The sequence below is a fragment of the Cavia porcellus genome, unplaced genomic scaffold, assembly GCF_034190915.1.
Source record: "Cavia porcellus strain 051 isolate PalLab524CR breed Dunkin Hartley unplaced genomic scaffold, mCavPor4.1 scaffold_11, whole genome shotgun sequence".
Lineage (NCBI taxonomy): Eukaryota > Metazoa > Chordata > Mammalia > Rodentia > Caviidae > Cavia > Cavia porcellus.
This window is the reverse complement of record NW_026947494.1, coordinates 65,465,783-65,490,184: the sequence shown is the minus strand read 5'-3', so window position 1 is coordinate 65,490,184 and position 24,402 is coordinate 65,465,783. Positions and strand designations below refer to the sequence as shown.

Here is a 24,402-nt window from a genome sequence, read left to right as displayed (position 1 = left end):
AAAAGGCAAAAGGTTCCTCTAAACATTAAAAGCAATACCTGATTCCAGAGTATACTACATTCATAAAGGAAAAACATACCTTTTGCTGTACAAAGTAGTAACTAGAAAAAAAATTTTAACTCTTTGGAGTTTTAAAAATATAATGTTGGAATGATGTCAGAAAAATCCAGTAACTTACATAGTAGAGTAGATATAGCTGCATACTAATTTGGTCTGCTGGAAGAGAGAGGGTCAAGTGAATGAGCTGAATTTGAAAATGAAAAGACAAGGAGAAGGAAAATAGGGAAGAAAAAGTTAAGGATCAATTCAACTAATAGATCTGGAAGGAAAGAAATGAAATGATTAAAATAAAATTATAGAAGAGGATTTTCCCAAGTTAAAAAAAAGGCATAATACTTCATATCAAAAAATCCCATCGAAGGCCAAGCAAAATGAATATGAAAGACTAAAAAGACCACATCCTGCTGGCATTTTTGTTTATTTATTTATTTTTTATTTTAAAGGTAGTGAAATACAACAGAACAAGACAGAGCATAGCCAGTTGAGACAGTACAGTGTAATTGGTACAGAATGTCACAACTAGTTACCAGGATAACAGTAATAGGTACCATAGTATATATCGTTATCTTTACAATAGTTGTCTTTTCAATCAGGTATAGCCAAATCAAACCAAATAAAGAACATTTTAGAACTTAACAGAATATTGAATAGAGCAATACCATTAATCAGAAAAAAGCAAAACACTGATAACAATATTTGCCTTCAAAGAGTTGGTAGAAGGAAATCCTCCCTATTTGCTATATTGCATATGGTCAACCTCCCAAGAGATGCTCAGATCTCTGGCTCCCATTTGCTAAGGGCAGCGGTGGGGGGGAATGGAGATGCTTCACACTCAGCCCCCATGCCAGTAAGCTCATGGCTGCCTTCCAGGGAGGTGTGCTGGTTGCTTGGTTTCACAGCACCCTAAGTTCTAACATGGCGCAGATCTCAAGAAACGCTGGGCGGCTCTCCCCCTGGAGCTGCCACCCCTTGCCTGCTGGCATTTTTGAAAAGAAGAAAAGTACCCTGATGGTTCCCAGAGCAGGAAAAAAACCATCTTAGCAGAGAACAAGCAGTGAGGGTGGGATACAATTTCTGATCAATCTTCTCATCATTTCTGGTGGCCACAAGACAAAGGACATTACCTTGGAAATTTCCAGTCTTACTGGGTAGACTTCTCCGGACAAACAAAAATTCTGTCATCTTATCACCTGCAAACCCTTTGTGAAAGGACTGCTTGAGAAAGATGTACAATAAGGAAAAAAGCAGTGACTGAAAGCATTCTAGCTATAGAATCTTATATTGTGTAAAAATAATTGTTGACATATAATATGAAAAATAAGCTTTAGTACTAAACCAGAACCAAAATCCCACTGTGAACATATCTGAGGAAAAATAATGGTATAGGGGCTGGGGATTTAGCTTAGCGGCATAAACGCCTGCCTTGCAAGCAGGCAGTCGTGAGTTCGATCCCCGGTACCGATAAAAAGGAAAAAGACAAAAAAAAAAAAAAAAAAAAAAAAAATAGAAAAATAATGGTATACTAAAATTTCCTTCACTTTTGGCAAGAGGATTGATTGATGGCAAAAAGAAGTCAAATTATGATTTAAAACATTAAATATAATCATGAACATCATCATAATATATGTGGTAAACTTCCAAACAACTAAAAGAAGGAAGAAAATGAGCAATTAAAACTTGATTGGTTTAAGTAAACTAGAAAGAAGAAAAGCAAGGTAAATAGAAGATAAAGTCGCTGGCAGGGGCCATTCCTTTTTAAGGAACTTTGCATATTTCTAAAATCCAATTGGAAAATAAAATGTCCAATAAAAGGAAATTTTTAAACATTTTTTATTTTTATTTTTTGTAGTACTAGAGACTGAACCCAAGGCCTCACACATGCTAAGCAAATACTAAATCACTCCGCCATGTCTCCACGTCTCAAAACAAACTTCGTTTTTAATGAAAAAAGTTTCTCCTTGGGGTAGAACTAGCATGCTTGAAACTATGTTCTATCTTCAGCACTCAAAAATAAATAAATAAAATCAGTATAATTGATGTTGACTGGCACAGGAACCAATGAAACAAAATAGAGAATTTAGAAATTTTGTATGTCACAAAGGTGACATTTCAAATTAGTGGGAAAAGAATGGACTGGAGTATGATGGTGTAAAGCCTGTTATCTGAGAAAAAGTAGCTTCTTCCCACAGATTACTCCAAAATAAGTTTCAGATTGATTTATAATTTAACCATTAAAAATTTATAGTCAAGGCAGAAGTTGTAGCTCAACTTTAGAGAGCTGTCCTGGCAGACTCAAGCCTTAGGTTTGATTTCCAGCATAAAAATAAGGTCAAAACCTATAAAGAGTTTAAATGTAGAATAGAGAAATATTTTCTTATTTTGGGGGAGCATAAATCTTACACATGAGATAGTATCCAGAAAGATGCAAAGAAAAATGACTGACAGCTATTTGCGGACTGGGAGCAGAGAGAACAAAGTCATACCAGCAAACAAGCCCAGTCTGGGCTACCGTGTGCGGGCCACAGCCAGACTGGGAAAAGCCAGCTCCCAGCCCCTCAGTGCACAGGCTTGCAATAATATAAGAAGTACCAGTCTCCTCCACATTGTAAGATCATAAAAATACATAAAGATCTCTGCTAATGCAGAGAAACACAGCCTGTGATGATAGCTATCAAGGTGCAATGCAATTGGATGCCTGTGGTGCTTTGGTATTTCACTGACATTGCTCGTGCTCTGATCATAGGTTGACAGGATAGAGGTACACAGTGTGACATCTAGGAGGGGGATCTCCTTCTGAGGGTTGCAGCTGTTGTTGATTCCCTATGGTCTTGTTTTGAAGTCCTGTATCATTTCTATTGTTTTGTTGGGTTGGACTTTATTCTCTTTTGTTTTCTTTGATTATGTTAAATCTGATGGCAGGAGCAGCTATTTCAAAGATAGTAAGATATATTATGTTAGCTAGTTTGGATTTGTTGTTGGCTTGTTTTGAAATCCTTTATTGTATTCATTGTTTTGTATTTACTGTTTCTATTATGTTCTGTTTGATTTTTAGTATGTCCAGAGTTATCTGCAGCTATCTTTTTTTTTTTTTGGTCTTTTTTTTTTTTTTTTTTTTTTTTTTCCTTTTTATCGGTACCAGGGATCGAACTCAGGACTGCCTGCTTGCAAGGCAGGCGCTTATGCCGCTGAGCTAAATCTCCAGCCCCAATCTGCAGCTATCTTGAAGACATCAAAAGGCATTATGATTGATCCTTAACTGTTGATTTCATAATATTATGAAGCACTATATCTCTTACAGTGATTAGTTTTGATTGGTTTTATTGCGTTTCATCCTCTTTAAAAAAAATGATTGACAAGTTTTGTGAAAAACATATCAAGGGATATAGTGCAGTAGTAGCATTGGTGTGCAAAGGGCTCTGAGTTCCATCCCAAGCACCAAAAAAATATATAAATAAATAAATAAAACTTATAACTTGTCTACCAAAAAAAAAGTAGATACCACAAGCATGATAGTGACATACTGCAGCATTTCTAACAGACCAAAGTTAAATAACCACAATATATGAGGCATCCAAAAGACAAGTGAAAAAAAAGGCTAATAAAAATAGAGGATTTACAAGAAAATAATACCAATGGCCAATAAACAAAAGATTTTTAGCATCACTAATGTTTAGGAAAATAAAGTACCAAGGCATTTCAGCTATCAGATTGAAGAAATTTCAAACTATTTAAATTGTAGGAAGTTAACGAAAAACATGTAACTCTTGTATGCTATTTTGCATTAGCAGCATCTATCCAAATGCCAAATAGTCTTTCAGTTTAGTAATTTCAGAGAAATAGTTGTGCTTATACAGAGAAAGATCTATTGAAAGATATTAACTTTTGCTTGAATAGGAAAAAATGAAATGATAATACATGGAGAAATGCTTAAATAATAATCCCCCTAGTATGTACATAGGTGGCATGTTGATGTTGAGTACCTACTGCACATTTTCCTAGGCATTTTACTTCATTTACTAGTTAGAACCAGCCCACAGATGAGTATCACTGTTTGAATGCATAGGCGAGGAAATTTGATTCTTAGAAGTTCATCTCGTTGTCCATTTCTTTAATCTAGAAATTTACCAGTCTGAATCCTAGGAATCTGAGATAGGATTATATGTACAAGTATGTACACTACAGTTAAATGGAAAGCAAGTGGGGTCTTATCTAATATCAACTCCTCTGCTGTCTGATCCATGTAACTGCCCTGAGAACAGTACTTTTCCTGGTCTGGTAACTTAATTCTAATAAATTTCCTGTAACTGATTCTTTTCATCATCCTATATCCATGTTGAGATACATATGTGTAGAAATAGAGAGATAGCTTTTTCTCCCATGTTTAACCAAAGGAAAAGTAAAGAAAAAGGAAAAGGTTTAAGGAAAGAGAAACAAACTAAGAAGAAGGCAAAATGATAGGAAAAAAAAGGTTCATAGAAAATCAGAGATGTCCTAGAATATTCACATAAAGGAAAATAAAGTTTCCCCAAAATAAACAACCTGTTATCCCAGCAGTTGGGAGGCTGAGGCAGTAGGATTGCCATTAGTTTGAGGCCAGCCTGGGCAACATAGCAAGACCCTGTCTCAATAAACAAATAAATAAATGAGGAAATATTCTGTCTTAGTTCATTAAGAACCAAATTTTGCTTAGAAAGTGAGGCTGATTAACATAACATATTATATACTACTTAAGTCAGATATACAGAAATCCCAGTTGTAGGGACTTAACCAAATAGTGCTGTATTATTCTAGAACAAAGAATATAGGGGGTTGGCAGTGCAGAGCTGGCAGTGTAGCTTCATGATGTCTTTAGGGTAGAAAGTCTTCCATAGCTTTATTTCTTTAGCACATGCTGGTCTTCCTTATGGTCACATGATGACTGTTCCACTTCCAGGCTTCTGCCCATGTTCTAGCCCTCCAGCCCCACAAAAGGAAAGACTGAATCACTCTATGTCAGAAAAGCAGAGCTTCCCTCAGAAATTCCTGGTAGACTTCTGTTTATGCTTCCTCAAATATAACAGAGTCATTTGGTCACTCTTAGGCAGAGGAGATGCTGAGAAATGTGCTTCATTCTGGCACTTGGTCTTTTTCAACATGAGGATTCATGTTTTATTCCCTAGCACACTGCTTGTTGCTTGGGAGAGCATTCAAGGTCACTTTCCACACCAGACTTAAGCCTACTGCTTACTCATCTGGACTTTTGCAGGGGCCTGAGAAGGCCCCACACTCCCTGCCTGCACCCTTAACGTTGGCGATGTGTGTGGGGCCCTTCAGAGTGTTGACAAAGATAAGGACTTTATATTAAAGGGGAAAAAAACATAACACAGCTATCTCAGTAGCCCATCTCTCCCTCATGTCGAGTCACATACCTGCTACTCTCACATTTTAACTGCATGCTCCCTGAGTTGGACTTACTGATGGTCCTGGCTTTGCTTCCTCCTCTGTACACACTGCCACCACAGCTTCTGACCTGTTCAGGATCACTCAGTTTCCAATGCCTAGAGCCTTTCTTGTCTTGGTTATGTAATAGAGTTACGAGAGCAAAGTAGCCATATCTATTACCATACAAATCAGTTCATTTCAGAGAGTGGAAGGAGATGCTGACTAAATGGGATTTCAGGACAGCTGTCCCCAGTTGCAACTTTGTTGGGAAAGCTGAGATGTAAGGCCTTCCACCCACGACATTGTTTCCCGGGTGCCTAGGTCAGCACACCAGCCTCTCACAGGCCTGAGGTAGCCCTGTCTGTCCTGGAAACAGTGTGACCCCACTCCAGCAGAGCAAGTCAATTCCTCTTCCATGGACTGTACCACTTTCCACAAAGCTCTAGTGTAGCACTAACTACTCAATTATAAATGAAATATCTTCCTCTCTTGCTAGATTTGTGAATTTCAAAAACCAGACTCGCTTGTCTTAAAGTCCCAGATATCAAAACAGTACGTAGAATCAAATTTGCATTCAGTAAATGCTTATTGAGTTAATAAAAAAGTTGGATTTACTGGTTTATCTTGGACATTCCACATGTGAAAAGAATGAAAGGCAGCTCATACAACAATACCTTACCTAATACCATAAAATGAAACTGAGTTTTATGTTCTTTCTTCATTTGGTTTGTTCCTGTCTCTCCCTGAAACTCTGTGTTCTTTACTCTAACATGTGGAGTATTTTATTGGTAATCCTTCCTCTCCGGTCCCTTCCCACCAGCAGTGAAAGAGGAAGACCCTTTTCGGGACTTTGAGAAGAGCTGCTGCTTTGCTTAGGAGAGGGACAGATGTGCCTACCACTTTATTGCCATGCTTTCCACTTCATGTGAATGCGTCATGTAAATGTGAAAGTGTACCTGGAGCTGCAGCAGCCCTCTGACAGCCCTGAGGAGAGCCAGCACACCCTCAAGGGCGTGGGGGTGCCTCTCACTGAGCTTTCCCTGTGACTCCAAGACTTCTTGTACTCTAAACAATAAACACTTGTCTCTCCCTCCCCAGCCTCACTTCAGATAACTTTAAAACAAATGGAAAACAGTTGCATTTAGATTTTTTATTGATAGCTGTAATATTTAAGTGAAATAAGTGCAATTAGTGTTGTTTTCTGACACTAGAAAAAAAGGTTGGCTATCCTAAAGTTCATATCCTATTGTTAGAAATAATAAATTTATATGTTTATCGGTGATATCACTGAAAAAGTATACTGGAAAATAAAAAAGCCTGTTGGCTGATGAGCATACATATCTAAGTACAGTATGTTCACTCCAGTTTTGCTTTTTAAAAATGAACCCAATTATTTTTTAAAAGTGAGATCTTAACCATTTAAGACTAAAGCACTTCATCTTTTAATTGTATACAAAGTAAAAGTAAAATAGTCTCTATAAGTTGCATGAAGTATTGTACTGGTTGGAGTTGTTATCCTTGCTGCTGTCTTTAAAAGTTCTGTGTCAGGCTAAGAGTATTGCTTTAAGTGTGCAGTTTTGTTAAAAAAAAAAAAATATTATATATATATATATATACATATATATAATATTTTTTATTCTGAAATAAGAGATGTACTTCTCTGCAGTGAGACTTAAGACATTTTAAATGCTGGTATATCCTTTAATTGCATCTGTGTAACTGTAGTATTGAGTATTTTATGGCATTTAGTCATCTTTGATTGTTTTTTCTTTAGCACCAAGGACGATTGCTTCAGTGTTAATATTCAGCCACCTATTGGAGAACTGCTTTTACCTGTGGCCATGTCAGAGAAAGATTTTAAGAAAGAGCAAGGTGAGAAATTTCCATAGTTACTAGAAATGTATTTAACAAAAATATATATACTCATGCTCTGGACGGTCTCTAAAATTACTTTTTGTAGTATATAGCCAATAACAAACAGATGTTAGCATATAACCTTCCCATTTTTATTAACACTTTGAACTTGTAAAATAACCTTACAACTATTTGTTTGTTTACATTCATGACATGCTTGAAAATTGAGTAATATACCTTTAAAGTGGTAAATTTATTCTTAATCGGCTTTTCTATTCTGAGTTGCGGTCTTTCAACCTGATCAGATATTTGCTAGTGTGTTTGTATTCATGAAAATGCCAGAAATTGGAGACTCTAATTTTCTAGCACTGCAGAGCTTACATTTCAGTTTTGAGGTTTTTGTTTTGGTTTGGTTTGTTTTGTTTGGTACTGGGAATTGAACCTAGTATCTTGCATTTGCCTGGCAGGTGCTGTGCTGCTGAGCTACATCCTCAGCCCACATTTCAATATGTTTTATTGTTATGGAACTGTTTTTCATGTCCTGCCAATGTATTTTTTCTTTTTACACAGTACAGTGCCTTATCCCTCAGACTAAAGTCCTAATAATAATATTTAAAAGGATCTCTTTTGACTTAATTGTGTGTTAAAGAAATGCCGTTTGAATATATCAGAGCTGAAACATTTTAAAATCTGTGTTAAAAAGAAAATATTTTCAACAGAATGCAAGTATTAATATCTGGTACTTGGCCCAGAGTTAAGCATGCCTTTTAGTAAAAGTGAAGGGCTTTTTTTTTATATGAATATAAAAAAGTAACACTGATTTTAAATGTTTAATTAAGGATAACATTTATACTTTCTGTCTCTCACCCAGAAAGAAGCTTTCTATCTCTCAGTAGTCTACTCTTTAAAAAAAAAAAAAAAAAAAAGTAACATTTATAAAGTGAGGGAATATTAAGTCCTAAAGTCAGCAATTTTGAAAATTTTACGTGAGTCTGAATGTGGAAGCCATTAGCAAACAAAGATCTTTCCATTTTGGGGTCCTTGAGTCAGATTCTTTAAGCTCTCAGAACCCACTAGGCACACACAGACCCCTGCTCCCGAGGAGGGGCAGCCTTTCTGGTGCTTGGGTATTGTACGCTGAAGGTTTGGTTCCTCCATGCCTGGGTGAGCCACACTGTCAGAAAGACCTGTTGTAGAAGAATCCCTCAAAGAAGACCCAGACTAAGACTATACATTTATAGTAATTGTTTCTTCTGGCCTTGCTTTTAAGTAATAAAAAAAGGAATGACTAAACCCAACTTTACAGTTGTTTTCTCGAAAGTTAATAATTGCTATAGAAAGTTAAACTTGTGATTTTGTTTTCCCAATGATGAACTGATTCTTCTGTTTGCTATTGTTACCCTTTGCTGGCTAAGCCTGCCCCTCTGCTTTCCACCTGCTCAGCAAACCAAGGTGAGTGGCACTCAGCAGCGTGGGAGAGGCTGTGGCACGTTTACTTTGGCGGGGAGATCCCATTCTTGCAAAGTGCAGCTGAAGTATTTCTAAAGCAGCAGATTGTCGTATGCCCTTTCTCTCCCTTAGCTTTTGTTTAAAATACTTGATATTTTGATCAGATTTTTTGTTGTCTGCTGTGACTGAGGGATTTTTTGCTGCCCAGCCATACAGAACCGTAAGTGCATGAGAGAGGTGCTCTTGGAGAATAGCTCCCGTCCTCTGTGGACTTGTTGCCAAAATTCCTTTTTCTTCTGCCATTTTACTTCTATGGTTGTTGATTATTTGTCTGAATAAATCTGGCAGCTGTTTGCTATGTTTAATAGAGCAGAAAGGCTACTCTGAATAAAGCTATTTGAAAATTTGTTTATATGAAGTATTTGTAAATCCTTGCAAGTCTCTTGGCATTTCTGTATCATTCTTTCTGTCTTCCTAAATTCATTCTTTGATGTGGAACTTGACGCTGGCAAATTTACTACAGGTTTAAAGAGTCCTTTCAATAGCTTCTTTTTAGTTATACATTTCAGCAGGTTTGATAATAGAGCTCTCAATTCCCAACTTTACACATGTGTGTGTTTGTTATACTAGTCTGAGGAGAGAGTGTACCAAATTTCACAAAAATTACCTAGAAATGACTAACAGAAAACGCTAAGTCAAAATAAAAGCTAGTTTTCTTACATTTTATCACTGTGAAGTTCTCGAAGGCAAAATGTGAGTAAATTTTTAAGTGTGTATTATTGCATGCTAACTTCAGCCAACTTTCCTACTTTAAAGTGAAATTACATAATTAATATCTCGTTTTATGGTGTCTGTATCTTAAGACTCAAGAAGTTCATTAAATATATTAGGATTTAACTAAAATAGTTGTAAATAAACATGAAGGTTATGGTTCTATTTTTATTCTAAAGGTATGTATAACTGAAACATGTAAAATATTAAAAATAATTCTAACAGAATGCCACATTAGGTTAATTTTTTTTTTTTTTTAAATTAAAAGCTTTTGTTTCTAATTCACAACCCAATCCAGCACTTTTTCTCACTGGTCATGTTCTTGTTAATGAAAGAGTGATAGAATACTAAGTGGAAGATAGGGCTACCGCCTATATATTGAAATTATTTATAGTTCTCATACTATGAGCCTTCAGTTGAAGCATGCGTTACTACTCATTGCTGTGAGTTGTGAGTATTGTAAAGCTAATGGAGCTATCTGTGGGAACCTTTGAATACTATAAACAATATGGGGTCTGTCTTTTCTAACCTAAAAATTTTTGATTGGTTTCTTTGGACAGTTTTAATTTGTTTATTCTAAACCACTTATTTAAATTGCAAATCTAAAATTTAATAAAGTATAAGTTTGATTTCCTTATACTAGTTGGTTTGCCTTTTAGAAGTTAATTATAGCTGATTAAACCTAAATCAAGTGCTGTCCTACACCAAAATTCAGATATGTTCTAATGAAGCCACAAATTCTGCCCATTTAAAAATATTTTCCCAGTGATTTTGTCCTTATTATGGAGCAGTCTCCATATAGTGAAAGTCTGTTTTCATAGGATAAACATCTACTGATGGCTTGGCATATTTTTTCCTTGTTAATTTGACCTGATAGATTTTCATTTAACAAAACCTGTGCTTTAAGAAACCAAAAATATTTACTAAGTTTTATTGTGATTTATGCATCCATCTTATGGGTTCCTAGCTAGCAAGATGCTAATTCTTTAAATGGTCAGACATTTACTGTTTTCTGGCCCTTAACTACCACAGCGATCATATTTGATGCCCCTTAATTAGAGCACCTTTTTTTTCTTTCCAGGTTCTTTTTCCACCTCAGCAATCGAGACAATACATTTGCTTACCGTGCTGCTCTCCTAAGTGTTCTTTTGCATGTAAATTAATCTTGATTCAGTTTACACTGTCATGCTGAGTGGTACAAATTGCCTATAACAATAAAACAGCATGAGTTAAAAATAAAGGGGGGTGGAGAGGCAGATTGAATGTGTGCCTTACTTGATAGGATGTTACTTTGCTTTATGCCAATACATTAGCCGACGATAATGAATCTTCTGTTCTGAAAAGCATGGTTTAGTTGATTTTTTTTAATTTTACTTCAGTGGAGCAGTACCTTGTCTTTTATAAAACAAGTTAGACAAACCATTAATGACAAGAGTGTTAAGGTTAAATATGAAGCAATGCATTCACTTCTCTGAGTGCTATCCATCTTTCCATTTACAAGAGCTTGACAAAAGTACTGGCTTTGTACAACATTTCCTTTAATTACATGCTGCGGGAAACAGGCTTTTAACATAAACATAGTTGCATTCATTTATTCAGCAGTTGCTCTTCAATAGAGCTTAATGGAGAAGGTTTAAATCCTAAATGAGTACACACATCTCTCAACAGTGTTATGTCAGCCCTATGCTTTACTTAAAAGCAGTGTTTGACTGCTTGTATAGTTTTTAAAGCTTTTGCCTAATACTGAAGTTAAACGGCGTAAGACAGAAAGAACATAGTGTTCCTGGAATTTGAAAGTGGTTAGTAAAATGTGCTCCTTGTTTAAAGGTAGATAGTTCTGTTTTTTCTATCTGATGGTATAAGTCTTTTTATAGTAGTAGATTTTTGGTGTCTTCATGCTGTTAATCAGGGAGGCTTTTTTAAAATTTCAGGTTATATTTAAATAAATGTATAGAATTAAAGCTGCAGGGTCTTCTGGAAAGAGGAAATCAAATTTTGCCACTTTCATAAGTTTTGTAAACTACTGTACACATATTAAATGTATTCAGAGATTATTTTTAATAGATACCTTTGATGTCCATCAAGTAAATGACATTTGGTGTATTTTATTTTAACCAAGTACCAAATTGCAGTATTTTTTTTCCCAAGGATTTAGTGCATTGCTGAATTTGTTTACTGAATTTTCACACGAGATTGTGAAATCAGTGGTATGTTTTGGGTTAATGTTATGGCCTTTATTCATAATTATGCATAACTTGGTTTCTTTTTAAACTATTATTTGAAATATCTCTGGGATTTAAGATTTTTCATTTCACATTTTTTCCCTTTTTCAGACTTTTTACTTTGGAGATTTTGGTTTGTGTTTCTGTTGGGACCGTAATTCTATTTCCTAGGTAAACGTTGTCATTGTTAAGTACAGGTTGGTGTGCTGTGTTTTCTAGAGGCCCAAGACTGATTAGAGACCTCTAGCTACTGTGAGGATCTTTGATCTTCCGTGTAGAAGCTGTCCATCAGGCCATGCTACTGGTCATTCCAGAATATTTTGACTTTTTTGGCTGATCTTTGAACAACTAAGAATTAAATATTTATATTCTTTTAAAAAATAAAAACATAGGCATTTACATAGCCTAAATTGTGTATGAAATTGAAATATACCTGTGATTTCTTTAACCTACAGTAGTTACTATTAGATTTGTGAACAATGATTTTTACTGTATTTTTGCACATTTTTCTACCTGTTGAGGATTTTTAAGAAATCTGTGAAACAGTGACATTATTTTAATTTTATAATTACCTTAAAAATTTCATTATAAAGCAGTACATCTCTTGTTCAGAAAAGGTTTAAGTTTTGGCTATGAACGTAAATTAGTTCCACAAAGAAATCATTGAAAGGGGGCCTTCTTTTGCTCTTGTAGGCATGCTGACAGGTATGAATGAAACTTCAGCCACAGTCATCACCGCACCCCAGAACTTCACTCCCTCAGTGATCCTCCGCAAAGTTGTGAATGTAGCCAACGTGGGTGCAGTGCCTTCCAGCCAAGATAAGATACACAGGTGAGGTCACACACACGCAGACTGGTGATGTCTGTCTAAAGACATCATTTGATGTTTTCTGTGGAAATAATCATGACTAAGCCTACACACACTATCCTAGTTTTTCTGATGATATATTTTGTTGATGTGTTGGGATTCAGGCCCCGCCTTATGCATGGCATGGCATCCTTATCACATGGCATGGCTTGGAAAGATACACAGAACACATCCACGTTCCAAATAGCCTGGTAACTTATATTCATTTTGAGACACTCGAGAGTTTACCCGCATTGAGAGATTCAGTGCATTTCCATGAGAAGCTATCTTAGAAAGAAATGGAGTTGATGCTTTTACCTGAACACAAGAGGTCTTGATGCTACCTGTAAGTACTTTTACAGAGCAGACTTCCAGGCTGCTTCCTGTTAGTAACACTGGCTGGGTGTGGCCCCTGTTTGCAGGTGTGGGGCTTTGTCCAAAGCATGAGCTTCAGGGTATCTGTCCTGAAAGGCAGCAGCAAGTGTGATTAATATGTTGTTTTCCTTGTATTCTTAAGAATGCCAGTAGCTTTAAATGATGGTGGAGATAAAACAATGATACCTACACACACAGCTGGTGCATAGTATTTGAGCTCGAGAAAATACATGCATACATGTACATTAAAAGAATACACTATATTTTGGGTATCTTACATGATTATCAACTATAGGCGATAAATATAGGATCAAAGGTAAGGCCCTCAGATTGGTAACAGCCTTTATTGGGTTTTGTTGTTGTTTTCAGTTAGCAAGAGAATAGAAGTGCTGTCTATGCTTTGGGTTTAGACTTCTCTCTGCTCGTGTTGGACTTGATAATTTTGGACAAGTTACAATTTCTCCTTACAGGCTTTAAATTCCATGTCAGTTTGGAATGGGTGGCAAGGTACAAAAATGATTGAAATGAAATTCTGTTGAATTTGTGGAAGAACACTGGGCTTGACTTTTGAAGAGCTGATCTGGCCAGGCATGGTGGCACACTCCGGTAATCCCAGCACTCAGAAGGCTGAGGCTGGAGAATTGCCAGGAGTTTGGAGCCAGCCTGGACTGTGATGAGACCCTGTCTTTAAAAAAAGAAGACTGACTTGACATTATTCAGATCTTCCTCATTCATGACAGAATAAAAGTGACGTGTGTAATCAAAACTTACTTGTGCTTTGGGGAGCGAGTGTGTGTGTGTGAGAGAGAGAGAGACAGAGACAGAGAGACACAGAGAGAGACAGAGGAAAGCCCCTAAGATATTCAAATCCATTGCTTCTAATTTATGACAAGCCCTGTCACATGGGATGGTGACAAAATAGAAAATGGAGGCAAAGTCATCATACTGGTGTTGACAGTTGACCTTGAACTTAGTGATCAGTTTATGTTCAGAAGAAAAGTGAACAAAAGCCTTTTTAGTAAAAATATTTTTTTGTTCTGAGTTTTCTAAGCTTACATTCTGTGTGCTTTAAGTACTTCTTTTTACTGTCTTGTGTGGTTTGTGGGCCCTTGAAAGTACTCAAATTACTAAAATACCAACTCTAACATTTGCCTTATTTAGTATTAAATTTTACTAACACATAGTGATCAACAATACTCCAGGCTTGGCTGTTTTTGTTTTTATTTTTATTTTATTTTGTTTTGTCTTTTTGAGACAGAATCTCACTACGCAGTTCAGGTTGGCCTTGCACTCACTTTGTAGCCCAGGCTGGTCTTGAACTTGCTATGATTCTTCTGCTTCAGCCTCCCAAGTGCTGGGATTATAGGCATGCACCATCACACCTGAGTTCCAGTCTTGTTTTAATGCCACCACCAAAGACAAAGAAAAGGGTAATTCTATATGTATTCTGGTTTAGGTTTTGGGTTGTTGTTTTTAGGGTTTTTTGTTTTGTTTTGTTTTGTTTTGGGGTTTTTTGGTGTTTTTTCTGGAGGGATTGGTTTGTTTGTTTTGATTTGGTTTTTTGAGACAAGGTTTTCTGTGTAGTTCAGGCTGGCTTTGAACATACTGTGTGAGCCAGGCTGACCTTGAACTCTCAGCAAGCCTCCTAAGTACTGGCATTACAATGTCTACCACCAACAGGTATCCACACCACACCTGGCATTGTTTTGTTTTGTTTTGTATGTGGGGTTTTTAAAAACTTTTTAAAAAACAATGAAAGTCTTCTAGATTTTTGATTCTTAGGAAAAAAAAAAGATCAAATTACCTTCTCAACACTCAAACATGAACCGCTGTCTTTCTGTTGGAAGGTACAGTATGAAGGACACTTAGCACATTAGGTAACTCTCCTTCAAGCATTGTTTGCCTGTAACCTGACTTGGTGGTCAAGAACTTTGTTAATGCCTGATCAGGTGACTGAAATTAAATTACTGTCAGTACTCAATTATCAGTGCTAATGTAAATGGAACACACAACTAAAAACCGTTTGCACATGTATAATGTCACAGGCCTTTCTCTGCTAACCTTGTCATCAGTGGCCTGGTGTTTGGCATTGGGATCTGGGGGTGGAGCCTGTTACTCTGTAGTCAGAGGTGAAAAAAAACACCTGACTGCTTAGGGGCAGGCTGTACTGTTTCCATTTGTTTCTCAGAGCCTACCATACTTAATTGAAAATATTCCATATTTATTGTTATAGGTAAGGTATGACTATAGTAATGTTCTGAATTTTAGAAAGCTTTCAGATAATAAATACCTCATTGTTTATATTTTTCAGACAGAATTGACATAATTATTCTGTATATGTGACACTTTCACAAGTTTTTGGCTTTTCTTTGCTTGTAGCAGTTAGAACAAATAACTGACTCTTAATAAAATCTGTCTCAATGCTCTTCTTAATTTTATTTAAAATTAAATAGCAGTTTCTGATTACATTTTAATAGCAAATTAACATTTTACCACTGTTGAATTGTACTAGTGTTTTTTAAATGTATTGTTCAGTATTACAATACCTGTGGAATCAATGAGATTCTGTATCTAAGCCTCTATATTATTTGTTTATGATAAAATTGAAGTTCCTTTGAAATTTTAAAATAACCCCCTTATTCTCCTGTGACAGTTGCTTTTTCAAGTTAAGAATAGGAACTAAGACACTCTGATATTTATTTGATTGATTTGAGATTTTTTTAAAAAAAAAACCAAATATGGAAAGTATCTCAATGATTACTATTTTAAGAGATTAAAGCTTTTAATGTGATGAAATTATTTTTGTCTGGGTTAAGTTCTGTTTAAGTTGTCTCAATTTTTTTGGTTTGTTTTGTTTTTTGGGATAGGGTTTCTCTACACAGTTCAGGCTGGCTTTTATTACATTGCTTGTCCTCTGGTAACAGTGCTCAAGAATAGTATAGTGACCAAAAAATAAAAAACTAAAAATCTATAGTTGTAAAATCTCTAAGGTTTTTCCCTACAAAGAACCATACGAAGGGTTTTGTAAAACTCAGATTCCTGGGACCCACCCTTAAAACTCAACATCTTCCTAAGCCCACAGTTTGAGGCTACCCTGAGTATCAGGAGTTAACGATAGCCACACAATACACTTTATAACAGGTTTTCCCACGTTTTGTACATTTCCTTTTTATACCAGCTAGTCATGAAGTGTTACTAATAGATGAGATATTTTTTGTCTGTTTTTTTGAGGGTGCTGAGGCTTAAGCCCTGAACTTTATGCATGGTTAACACATGCTCTGCTGCAGAACTGTACTCCCAGCCCTGAGATATTTGACTTTATTTTTTTCATACTATCTGTGCTAGCAAGATGGTGTATTAGAGAAGTATGTTTACTGTAAGGTCTGTAAAACAGTCTTACACCGCAGGTAAAAGTTTGTCTTTAAGCAGTCTCAGCCACTTCACATTTTAACTCATACAGAGAAATCTAACATTGTATACAACATTATTAGGGAAAAAATTTGTCCAATTTTATACTCATCTTTCCCTTTCATGAGCAGAAAATTGACCCTGTACAAATGAAGAAACTGCAGTATTTGAGAGGAAGGAGAAACCTTGTCTCTGCCTTGATTCTATTTGGTTCTTAATAAAATCCTACAGCTGCTTTCATTAGTTCTTATATTCCTTTTTCTGAATATATCTTACTTAATGGTTGGGCTTTTATTTACCCTTATACTTTCTAAGTTTGCAAATTGGGAACATGGGCAGCTTGTGGATAATGACAGTCTTAGCAGAATAAATGTTTCACTGTTGTCACTTAAGTAAGGAAAGTCTGATGGTGTGAATTGAAGAGCGTATCCATGGCAGTCTGGCAGCCAACTTTTTACTTACAAATATTTGCTAATATAGTTTACTTTAGCTAAATTAAAATCTTGTTATTTAATTAAAGTATAGGTAAAGAACAACTTGTTTTTTCTTAGCCTTAAATGCATCAATCCCCAGGGCCTGGGGATTTAGCTCAGTGGCACAAGCGCCTACCTGGCAAGCATGAAGTCATGAGTTCAATCCCTGGTACCAAAAAAAAAAAAAAAAAAAAAAGCATCAATTAATTGCTGTTATGTAACAGTTTAAAGGTTCCTATAGGAGAGGTGTTATATATTGTATTCTCTGTCTTAAAAATTGTGTAGTCCATAACTCCTCTCAGAATCTTCTGGGACCTTTGCCTAGTGTTTTGCTAGTGGAAGGGTAATAGTCAAAAGTTGCACAAGTCAGTCTTGGTGATATCTGGGCTATTTCCTTGTCTTCTGCTTTTAGGGTCATTAACCCGCGGGATATTGTGTTTCTTTAGTACAGTAGTCAGTTTCCTTTCTTCCAATAGCTAGATACTAAATTTCGGAGAATCATGCAAAACAAATTTTCTTGTCAGACAGCATTTTATGTCTTGATGCACTACTTTATAGGCCTTCAGACTGCTATCAACATACTTTGTTTGTCCTAAAATAAAATTTTATATAAAGAGTTGCTGATACAAAGATATAAGTACTTTCTATGGTATGACAAACTCAGGTCTCCAACCAGAGCCCTAGTGTATCCAGAGTCTTGCTCTGGCCAGCGAGTGTTCACTAGAGGGCAGCACTGCTTTTGATCTTGCTTCAAGCAACATTTCACTGAACAACAAATGTAGACCTCATTCATTTTCACGCTGAAGACATATTTGGGTATTTTGGAAGTAACCAAACTGCAGAGCTGGTTTTTACTTTAACATTCTGTATGAAGTTTTATTTAATTTCACCATTTGTGAAGTCACGTCCTATCCTGCAGCGGTTTTACTAATAGAAATGTATAACTTTTTGTGTAAAAGTGACAGAAAGGTATTCTTCTGGGTTAACAATTTTGTAAGGAATCAAAGAGAGTAGAGTCAGAATTTATTTGTTTTACTATTTGGGCTTCCTCTTATTAACCCTCAGCTCACCTTACAGCCAGTGAACAGCCAGCCTGGAAATGCTCTGGGAGCCCTGCAGCGCTCTGTGACCAAGTGCTATAAGCAGGCGCACTTACATTGTTTAGCTTTCTGAGTGAAGGGGAAAGGCATTGCTGACCTGCTCGGGTAGGAAGTAATTTTTTATACCATCTGTAAAGATTAGAATAGATATTAATGAGTCCTGAATTATGACAGTAGTTTATTTTTGTGTTAACAGTTCTCATCTAAATGTTAGAGGAAAGCACTACAGCATTATCGGGCATTTTAAAAATTATTTAAATTCTATAATCACTTTTAAATTTTTTCTATTAATGGGTTTAATTTTAAAATGCAATTTTATAACCAAAAAAAAGAGTATTTTGCAACTTAACATTCTCTTTCTGTTTAGAATGTTCCACTGTATTAACTCAAGGTAATAAGGATTTATAATTTTAAATCTTTTGGAAAATAATGCTGCAAATCATCCTGCTTTGGTATTGATGTTTAGGGAGCTTATTCAAACCAGTATTTCTAACATATAATGATCGTGTGACTTCATTACACATTTGTCAACTTTGGACTAATTATTTTTATACAGCTAGGGCAGGGCACTGCATCTTGTGATCGTCTTTCTTACTAATAGGATTCTGTCTGCTTCAGCAGGCAGTAATTGAAGGCTTCGTGTACAGAGTAGGAAAAAAAAGTTTTAGCCTGAGTAGGCCATTGTCACAGCTTCTGGTAACCAGCAGAACAGAAAGCACAAGAAAATTGAACTCAGAATAGAAAAATCAGAAGCCAAGAAGACTATCGAAGAGAAGAAAAAGCATGTCTTCAAGCTGTTGCATTAAGTGTAGCAAATCTGATTCTGTGTCAAAAATTGTATGTTTATTAATACTCACGGATTGTATGTAGCTTCTCAGATACAAATTTTTAAGTTCATGTTTTGCTGTTAACATTTTAATTATTGGAACAATGGAAATGTAGTACTTCTTTTCCTTCTGACAAAGAGCATTTATGGTCTGTAGCCAATTTCTCACAAATCTGAAAGCTATTATAGGTAACATGTTCAAATGTATTGTTATTCGACCATAATTCTGACAATAGTTAGAGCAGAGTAACTTTTTAAGAAGAGTGAAATATTTTTCTATAGCTATTACAACTGATTTTGTTTTTTTCTTAAATCTTAAGAATTAAACAAAAATTGTCATTTGCTAGAGATAAGAGACAAAACAACCATTAGTAAGATGAAATACAGATACATCCAAACAGTTTTACCTTTTCAGCTAGTGATTATAAACAGTGAATGGTTAGTGGTAGAGCGAAGTGAAAATTATGAAAAATATCCTGATGGTATCCTTTTAATAATGTGGAACCCATCGTACAGAGGCAATACATCTTTAACTGTCATCTCACTTATTTGTTCTCATTTGTGGTGTTACTAGTTTTTGAGGTTGATTGGTCTCCAAATCATCTCTCTCTGTGTTATAGCTCCATTCAAAAAGGTTGTACATCTTACATTGCTGGTGCTTTTGGAGGGACTGAGGGGTAGAGGATATTTAAAATTATATGACTCTTTAAAGGCAGGAATTAAAAATATGACAAAGAATCAAATCAAGATGCTTTAAATCACAGAATACTACAAGCCAAACACATCGTTTTTTGTTCTTTTAAGTTTTTATTTTAACACAGAATGTGTCTGCCCTGTAGATCACAGATTGTCCATATCTGGTAAAAGACTTAAAAGCTATAAATAATAGGAAATCCTCAATACTTTATTGAATTATAGGACAATGTTTATTTTGTTCTTTGATATATTATTTTTCTGTAACTTTTGTGGGTTTTTTCTTAGATTTTATTGGTGCATTTGAGATACACATTCGTCATAGAAGTACACAGTTTTTGAAGGGAAAGATTTTCTGAACATACTAGATTAAATACATATTAAATAAATAAGAAAAGCCTTTACTTTTCTTTGTTTCTAAATATCCTGATAGGAAGTATCAGGATATTTTTCTACATATGAAGAACATATATGTGACCTGCAATCAAAATACCTGCATTTAGAATGCTGCACTGCCCTTTGCTGGTTGTATGTCCCTGAGCAAATACCTCAACTTCTCTGGACCTTCTTGCCTTATCCCACACTGGGACCTACCTGCCCACAGCCAGATGAAGTGTGCGTGGGCTATCAGAACTCAGCACCACACACATAGCAAGCAGTTAATAAATGGTGGTTGCTATTATCAGTAATGAAGAACTTATCGTGCCTTCAGAAAAATTAATGGCATCGGGTGGTTTTAGTTCAAGGCCAGTCATGGAGGATCTGTGTCACCCATGAAGGTTAGTGTATAATCAGTGTTTCTTACATTCAAAAACAACCTATTATTAATTCTCTACATAATTTTCAATAACGTGTATTTTAGAACACAGGCTGTTCAGAAACTCAGTGATTAATAACTTCATGAGAGTGACTTTTGCTTTCCAAGGTCCAAAACAAACCCATGGTAATCATGCTGTGCTCCAATTAAATCCATTTATTTTGAACTGTGAAACAAGAATGTCAGGGTGTCTGATCTGCCTCCTGCTCTAACAGTGTTTCTACCACGCGTGCCCACTAGAACCGAGCCCTCATGCTAAGACAGCTTCCACTAAAAGAGTTGGTGGCTAGAAAGATTTGCTTAGCATCTTTCCTCTCCAGGGTAAGCAGCTGCCTCTCCCCTGTCAGGCCCCTGTTCCTTAGCACTGAGAACCGTGTGGTAATAGGATTTCAAAAACACGTGGGAGTGTTTATTATTCTGACACTAAGATTGACATTTGTCTTTGCCCAGTTTGTATGATTGTAACAGTGACTCCAAGTTTTTAATAAAAGGAAAAAATGTGCCTTGGGGCTAAACAACCCTGAAATTCAAGCAATAGTGCTTTTGTGTTCTTTTTCAACCATAATGTCCTTCCGTATGGTTCCAAGGCACAAGTGTTAAGTAAATAAAAGAACTAATAAGACTGTTGTATACATAATTATACCCTGTCAGAAACGGATTTCTGCTGAAATATTTGTTGAATGAGTTACAGATACGATGACCAAAGCTGTGGGAACAGTTGCATAAATGAATTGGAATATAGTATACTATCTTTCTTCCTTTCATGATATAATTGAACCAAATGTAGAAGCAGCATTCTTCTAGGTAGTATAAGAACCTTAAAATTTTAGACAAAAGAAATGTATAAACCTGCAAGTAGTGATAGAAGAGAGAAGTTCGTTTGGGACTGGAAATCTTTGTGTTCTCTCAAAGATGATACTGAGGTGCCAAGTTTAGTTTCTGATGTTTTGCGTGTATGTTCAAAAGCAGATAGATATGTGTATGATGAGAGCTTTATTAAACTATCTTTAAAAATATTGATGCTTTTTATGTCCCTAAACTGGTTACTTACAATTGCTTCTCTCAGTAGGAAAACTATTCTGTCAGAGTCCTTGTGAGTTTTAAGCTTGTTTGAAGAAAGTACATGAACAAATGAGTAGGAAGGCTTCTAATGCACTTTACAGGAACACATTAGCAAACATTTTAAAATAACTTTGTGTTGTTAATATTTTCCATTTAGTAAGATTAGTGGTTTGTTTGTTGTTTTGCTTTTGATGCATTCTAATTATTGTTGGAAAACTGACTTTAATGATTCTATTTAGGCCAAAAAATGCTTTGTTAGATTCCAAAAAATGAATTTAAGATCTTGATGTCATTTTTTTAAAAACCCCAAAAACGAAATTACTTTCATTTAAGAGAATCTGCTTCCTGCTTAACTGGCTAATATTTTAATTAAGTTAGGAGTGAAGTTTTTCTGAGTGTCTCTGATAAACTCCCTTTTTTATGTTGATGGTAATTAAACACATCTCTAGAGACAGCATGGCTCTGTGCAGGACCCATGCTAATTGTCAGGCATGAGACACTGACCAGTTGGTTTGCTCTTGAATCGTCTGCAGCGCACTAGTAGCGCGGCCGTTTTATTTTTATGTATTGTGAGCTGTTGTCAGGGCTAACTGGGTACCATTGTGGCTGAAGATGTTCCACAAATTGAGGCAGATGGCTCAGATTCAGACACGTGTCACCCAGAAAGGGGAAAGGGGATTGGCCCTGCAAAGTGGGGTCACAGCAGGTCACAGACCTGCTCTGCACTTGCTAGTGTTTTCCAAAGCTCATGGGCAGCAACTTTGTTTTTCTCCAGTCATCCTTGCAATCAGACTCCCTCCCCCGAACTGCAGACCGCGCACTCCGTGTGCAAATCGGAGGCAGGGAGGTCCCAGCCTTGTCCCCAGTGTGTCTGGGCTCTGCTGTGCAGGCAGAATGAATTAGCAAACTGACAGAAGCTGATTGTGCCTCCAACGGCTTTTTAGCCAAAACTGCAGGGCTTAAAAGGCCAGTTTTGCTTTTAATTCCATGTAATTAGTAGGTTCTTCATGTTTCGGAATTTAGTAAAGAGAGCATTAGACCTCAAGCTTCCTCTTATATTTTGAGACAGAAGGGAAGATCTAATGTTCTAAACATTAAAAAGAGGGAGCAAGATGGAGGGAGGTATGAGGTGACTCGACTGTCACGTGGTTTGGTTTCATGTCATCGTTAACAGTGGAGATTGAATTTGAATATTTTTTCATGAGTGAATTCATTGAGCTTAGTAAGAATTTTATAATGTACATAAAATTATCTAACTTCTTGCATAATCATTTTCAGAAATGAGAAATTAAAATTTCAAGCTCTTTTCTTAGCATGCTTTAAAAATAAAAATGTCTTTAAATGGTCCCATGGATGGTAAAATGTTAAATATCAAATGAATGCTTCCCAACAACATCATACTGGAGAATTATCCATCTGTATTTGTCATTCCAGCTAGTAAATAACATAGACTTCCTTTCCTAGTCTGGTTTAAAATGCACTAAAATTACCTGCTTGAGATAAACATGGACTGGACAGTTTATTGATTTTTCAGAAGAATGCTTGGCCTTGAGTTTTTGGCAGTAGGGAACTTGCAATAAATTATTTCATCTGAGGAAAAAAAAGTTATTTTAAACCTATTTGAATTTATGTTGTCTCTCTTTTCTCCCCTCTCATGATAAAAGGTCTCTTTTTTTCCTGCCAGGTTTGCAGCTAAAACTGTGCACAGTGGGTCACTGATGCTAGTCACAGTGGAACTGAAGGAAGGCTCCACAGCCCAGCTTATCATAAACACTGAGAAAACCGTGATTGGTTCTATTCTGCTGCGGGAGCTGAAGCCTGTCCTGTCCCAGGGGTAACCTGCTTACATCTGGACTTCAGAATCTGGCACACAACAAAAGTGCCTGGCATCCACTACTGCTGCCTTTCATTTATAATAATAGCCCTTCCATCTGGCAGTGGGGGAAGAACACACTCTTGACGTTCTTGTCTCCTGCTTTAGAATGCTGGTGTGTATCCATCATGTATGCAACGCTTTCCCCTTTTTTGCTTTGCTAACCAAAGAACATATATTTTACTGTCAGTTATTTCAACTCTTGAATCCATGTGGCATTTTCTCCATCCTTCTATTTCTTTTGACCTCCTCATCTTCTTTTTTTTCAGCAATGATAGACATAAATCAGATATTTAAAGTACATTGGGAATCATCTTCCTTTCAGCAGTAAGCCAGAATTGGCAAAGAAATAGTTTAAATGGCCTTTCAGCTTGGTGTATACAAATGATATACTTCGTAGAATTAAATGCAAAAACATGGACTGTGCAAAAGTTTGTTCTTTGAATTTCCTGGTATTTGTGATTGGTTCTTGACAACTATCATTGTGGAATTATCCCAACATAATAAGATAAATAAACCAGTTTATGAATAGATTTTATCTTTGCATTTTTAATGAGAAACTATTTATCATCCTGAAATTCATATGCTGAGCTTTCTTTATTCTAAAATACAGTGAGTACATTAAATTATCCAGATAAATAATGGGATTTAGTCAAAGCAAAACCACTTTTATACCACGTGAATTTTCTATTTGTGTTACAGAGTAGTTTTCCTGGAGAGGGCCTAGTGTATTTAATAACAACAGTGAAAACCTTTGTGTTATGAACTGTCTATGCACTTTTAGTCTGTTAGTAGAGTGTGAGTATGAGGCCTGTTACACCTGCTAAATAAACTCTTTAAATTTTGGTGCTCAGCTTTGATAAAAGATAACTAGTACATGTTTGCTTTTAGAGAATTGAAAAGTACTTATATGATCAACATATTAACCTCTTTCCCTAGCATGCTTATTTTATTTGCTAACTTTGGCAAATTAACTATTTTTACTAAGATCATTCTATAGAAAATTTTTTCTGTAGAAAATTTTCTATCACCTTTATGCCTTTTTAATACCAGTTGAAATATATTTACTTTTCTGATAGAAAGTATGGACTGTGGGGTAGTCAGTCTCCTTTGTTTAGAGCCATGTAAATAATGGCTGGTGTGGGTTAGTG

The 24,402-nt window shown here is 36.0% G+C and overlaps 1 protein-coding gene across 3 annotated transcripts in view; it reads left to right on the top strand.

Annotated features, from left to right (window-relative positions):
• Ap3b1 (adaptor related protein complex 3 subunit beta 1) overlaps positions 1 to 23,784 on the top strand; it is a 259,442-nt gene extending 235,658 nt beyond the window's left edge. Inside the window, exons 25-28 of one of the 3 annotated variants that reach the window (XR_010050584.1) lie at positions 7,256 to 7,353; positions 8,751 to 8,787; positions 12,471 to 12,609; positions 23,063 to 23,784. Coding sequence is in view for 2 of the 3 variants with exons in the window: in XM_063258392.1 (XP_063114462.1) it covers positions 7,256 to 7,353; positions 12,471 to 12,609; positions 23,063 to 23,216 (391 nt within the window). In the remaining variant the exon portion in view is untranslated. The remainder of the gene's footprint in view (positions 1 to 7,255; positions 7,354 to 8,750; positions 8,788 to 12,470; positions 12,610 to 23,062) is intronic. The other 2 variants (XM_063258392.1, XM_063258393.1) reach the window with 2 other exon arrangements.
• Positions 23,785 to 24,402: the final 618 nt, after the last annotated feature.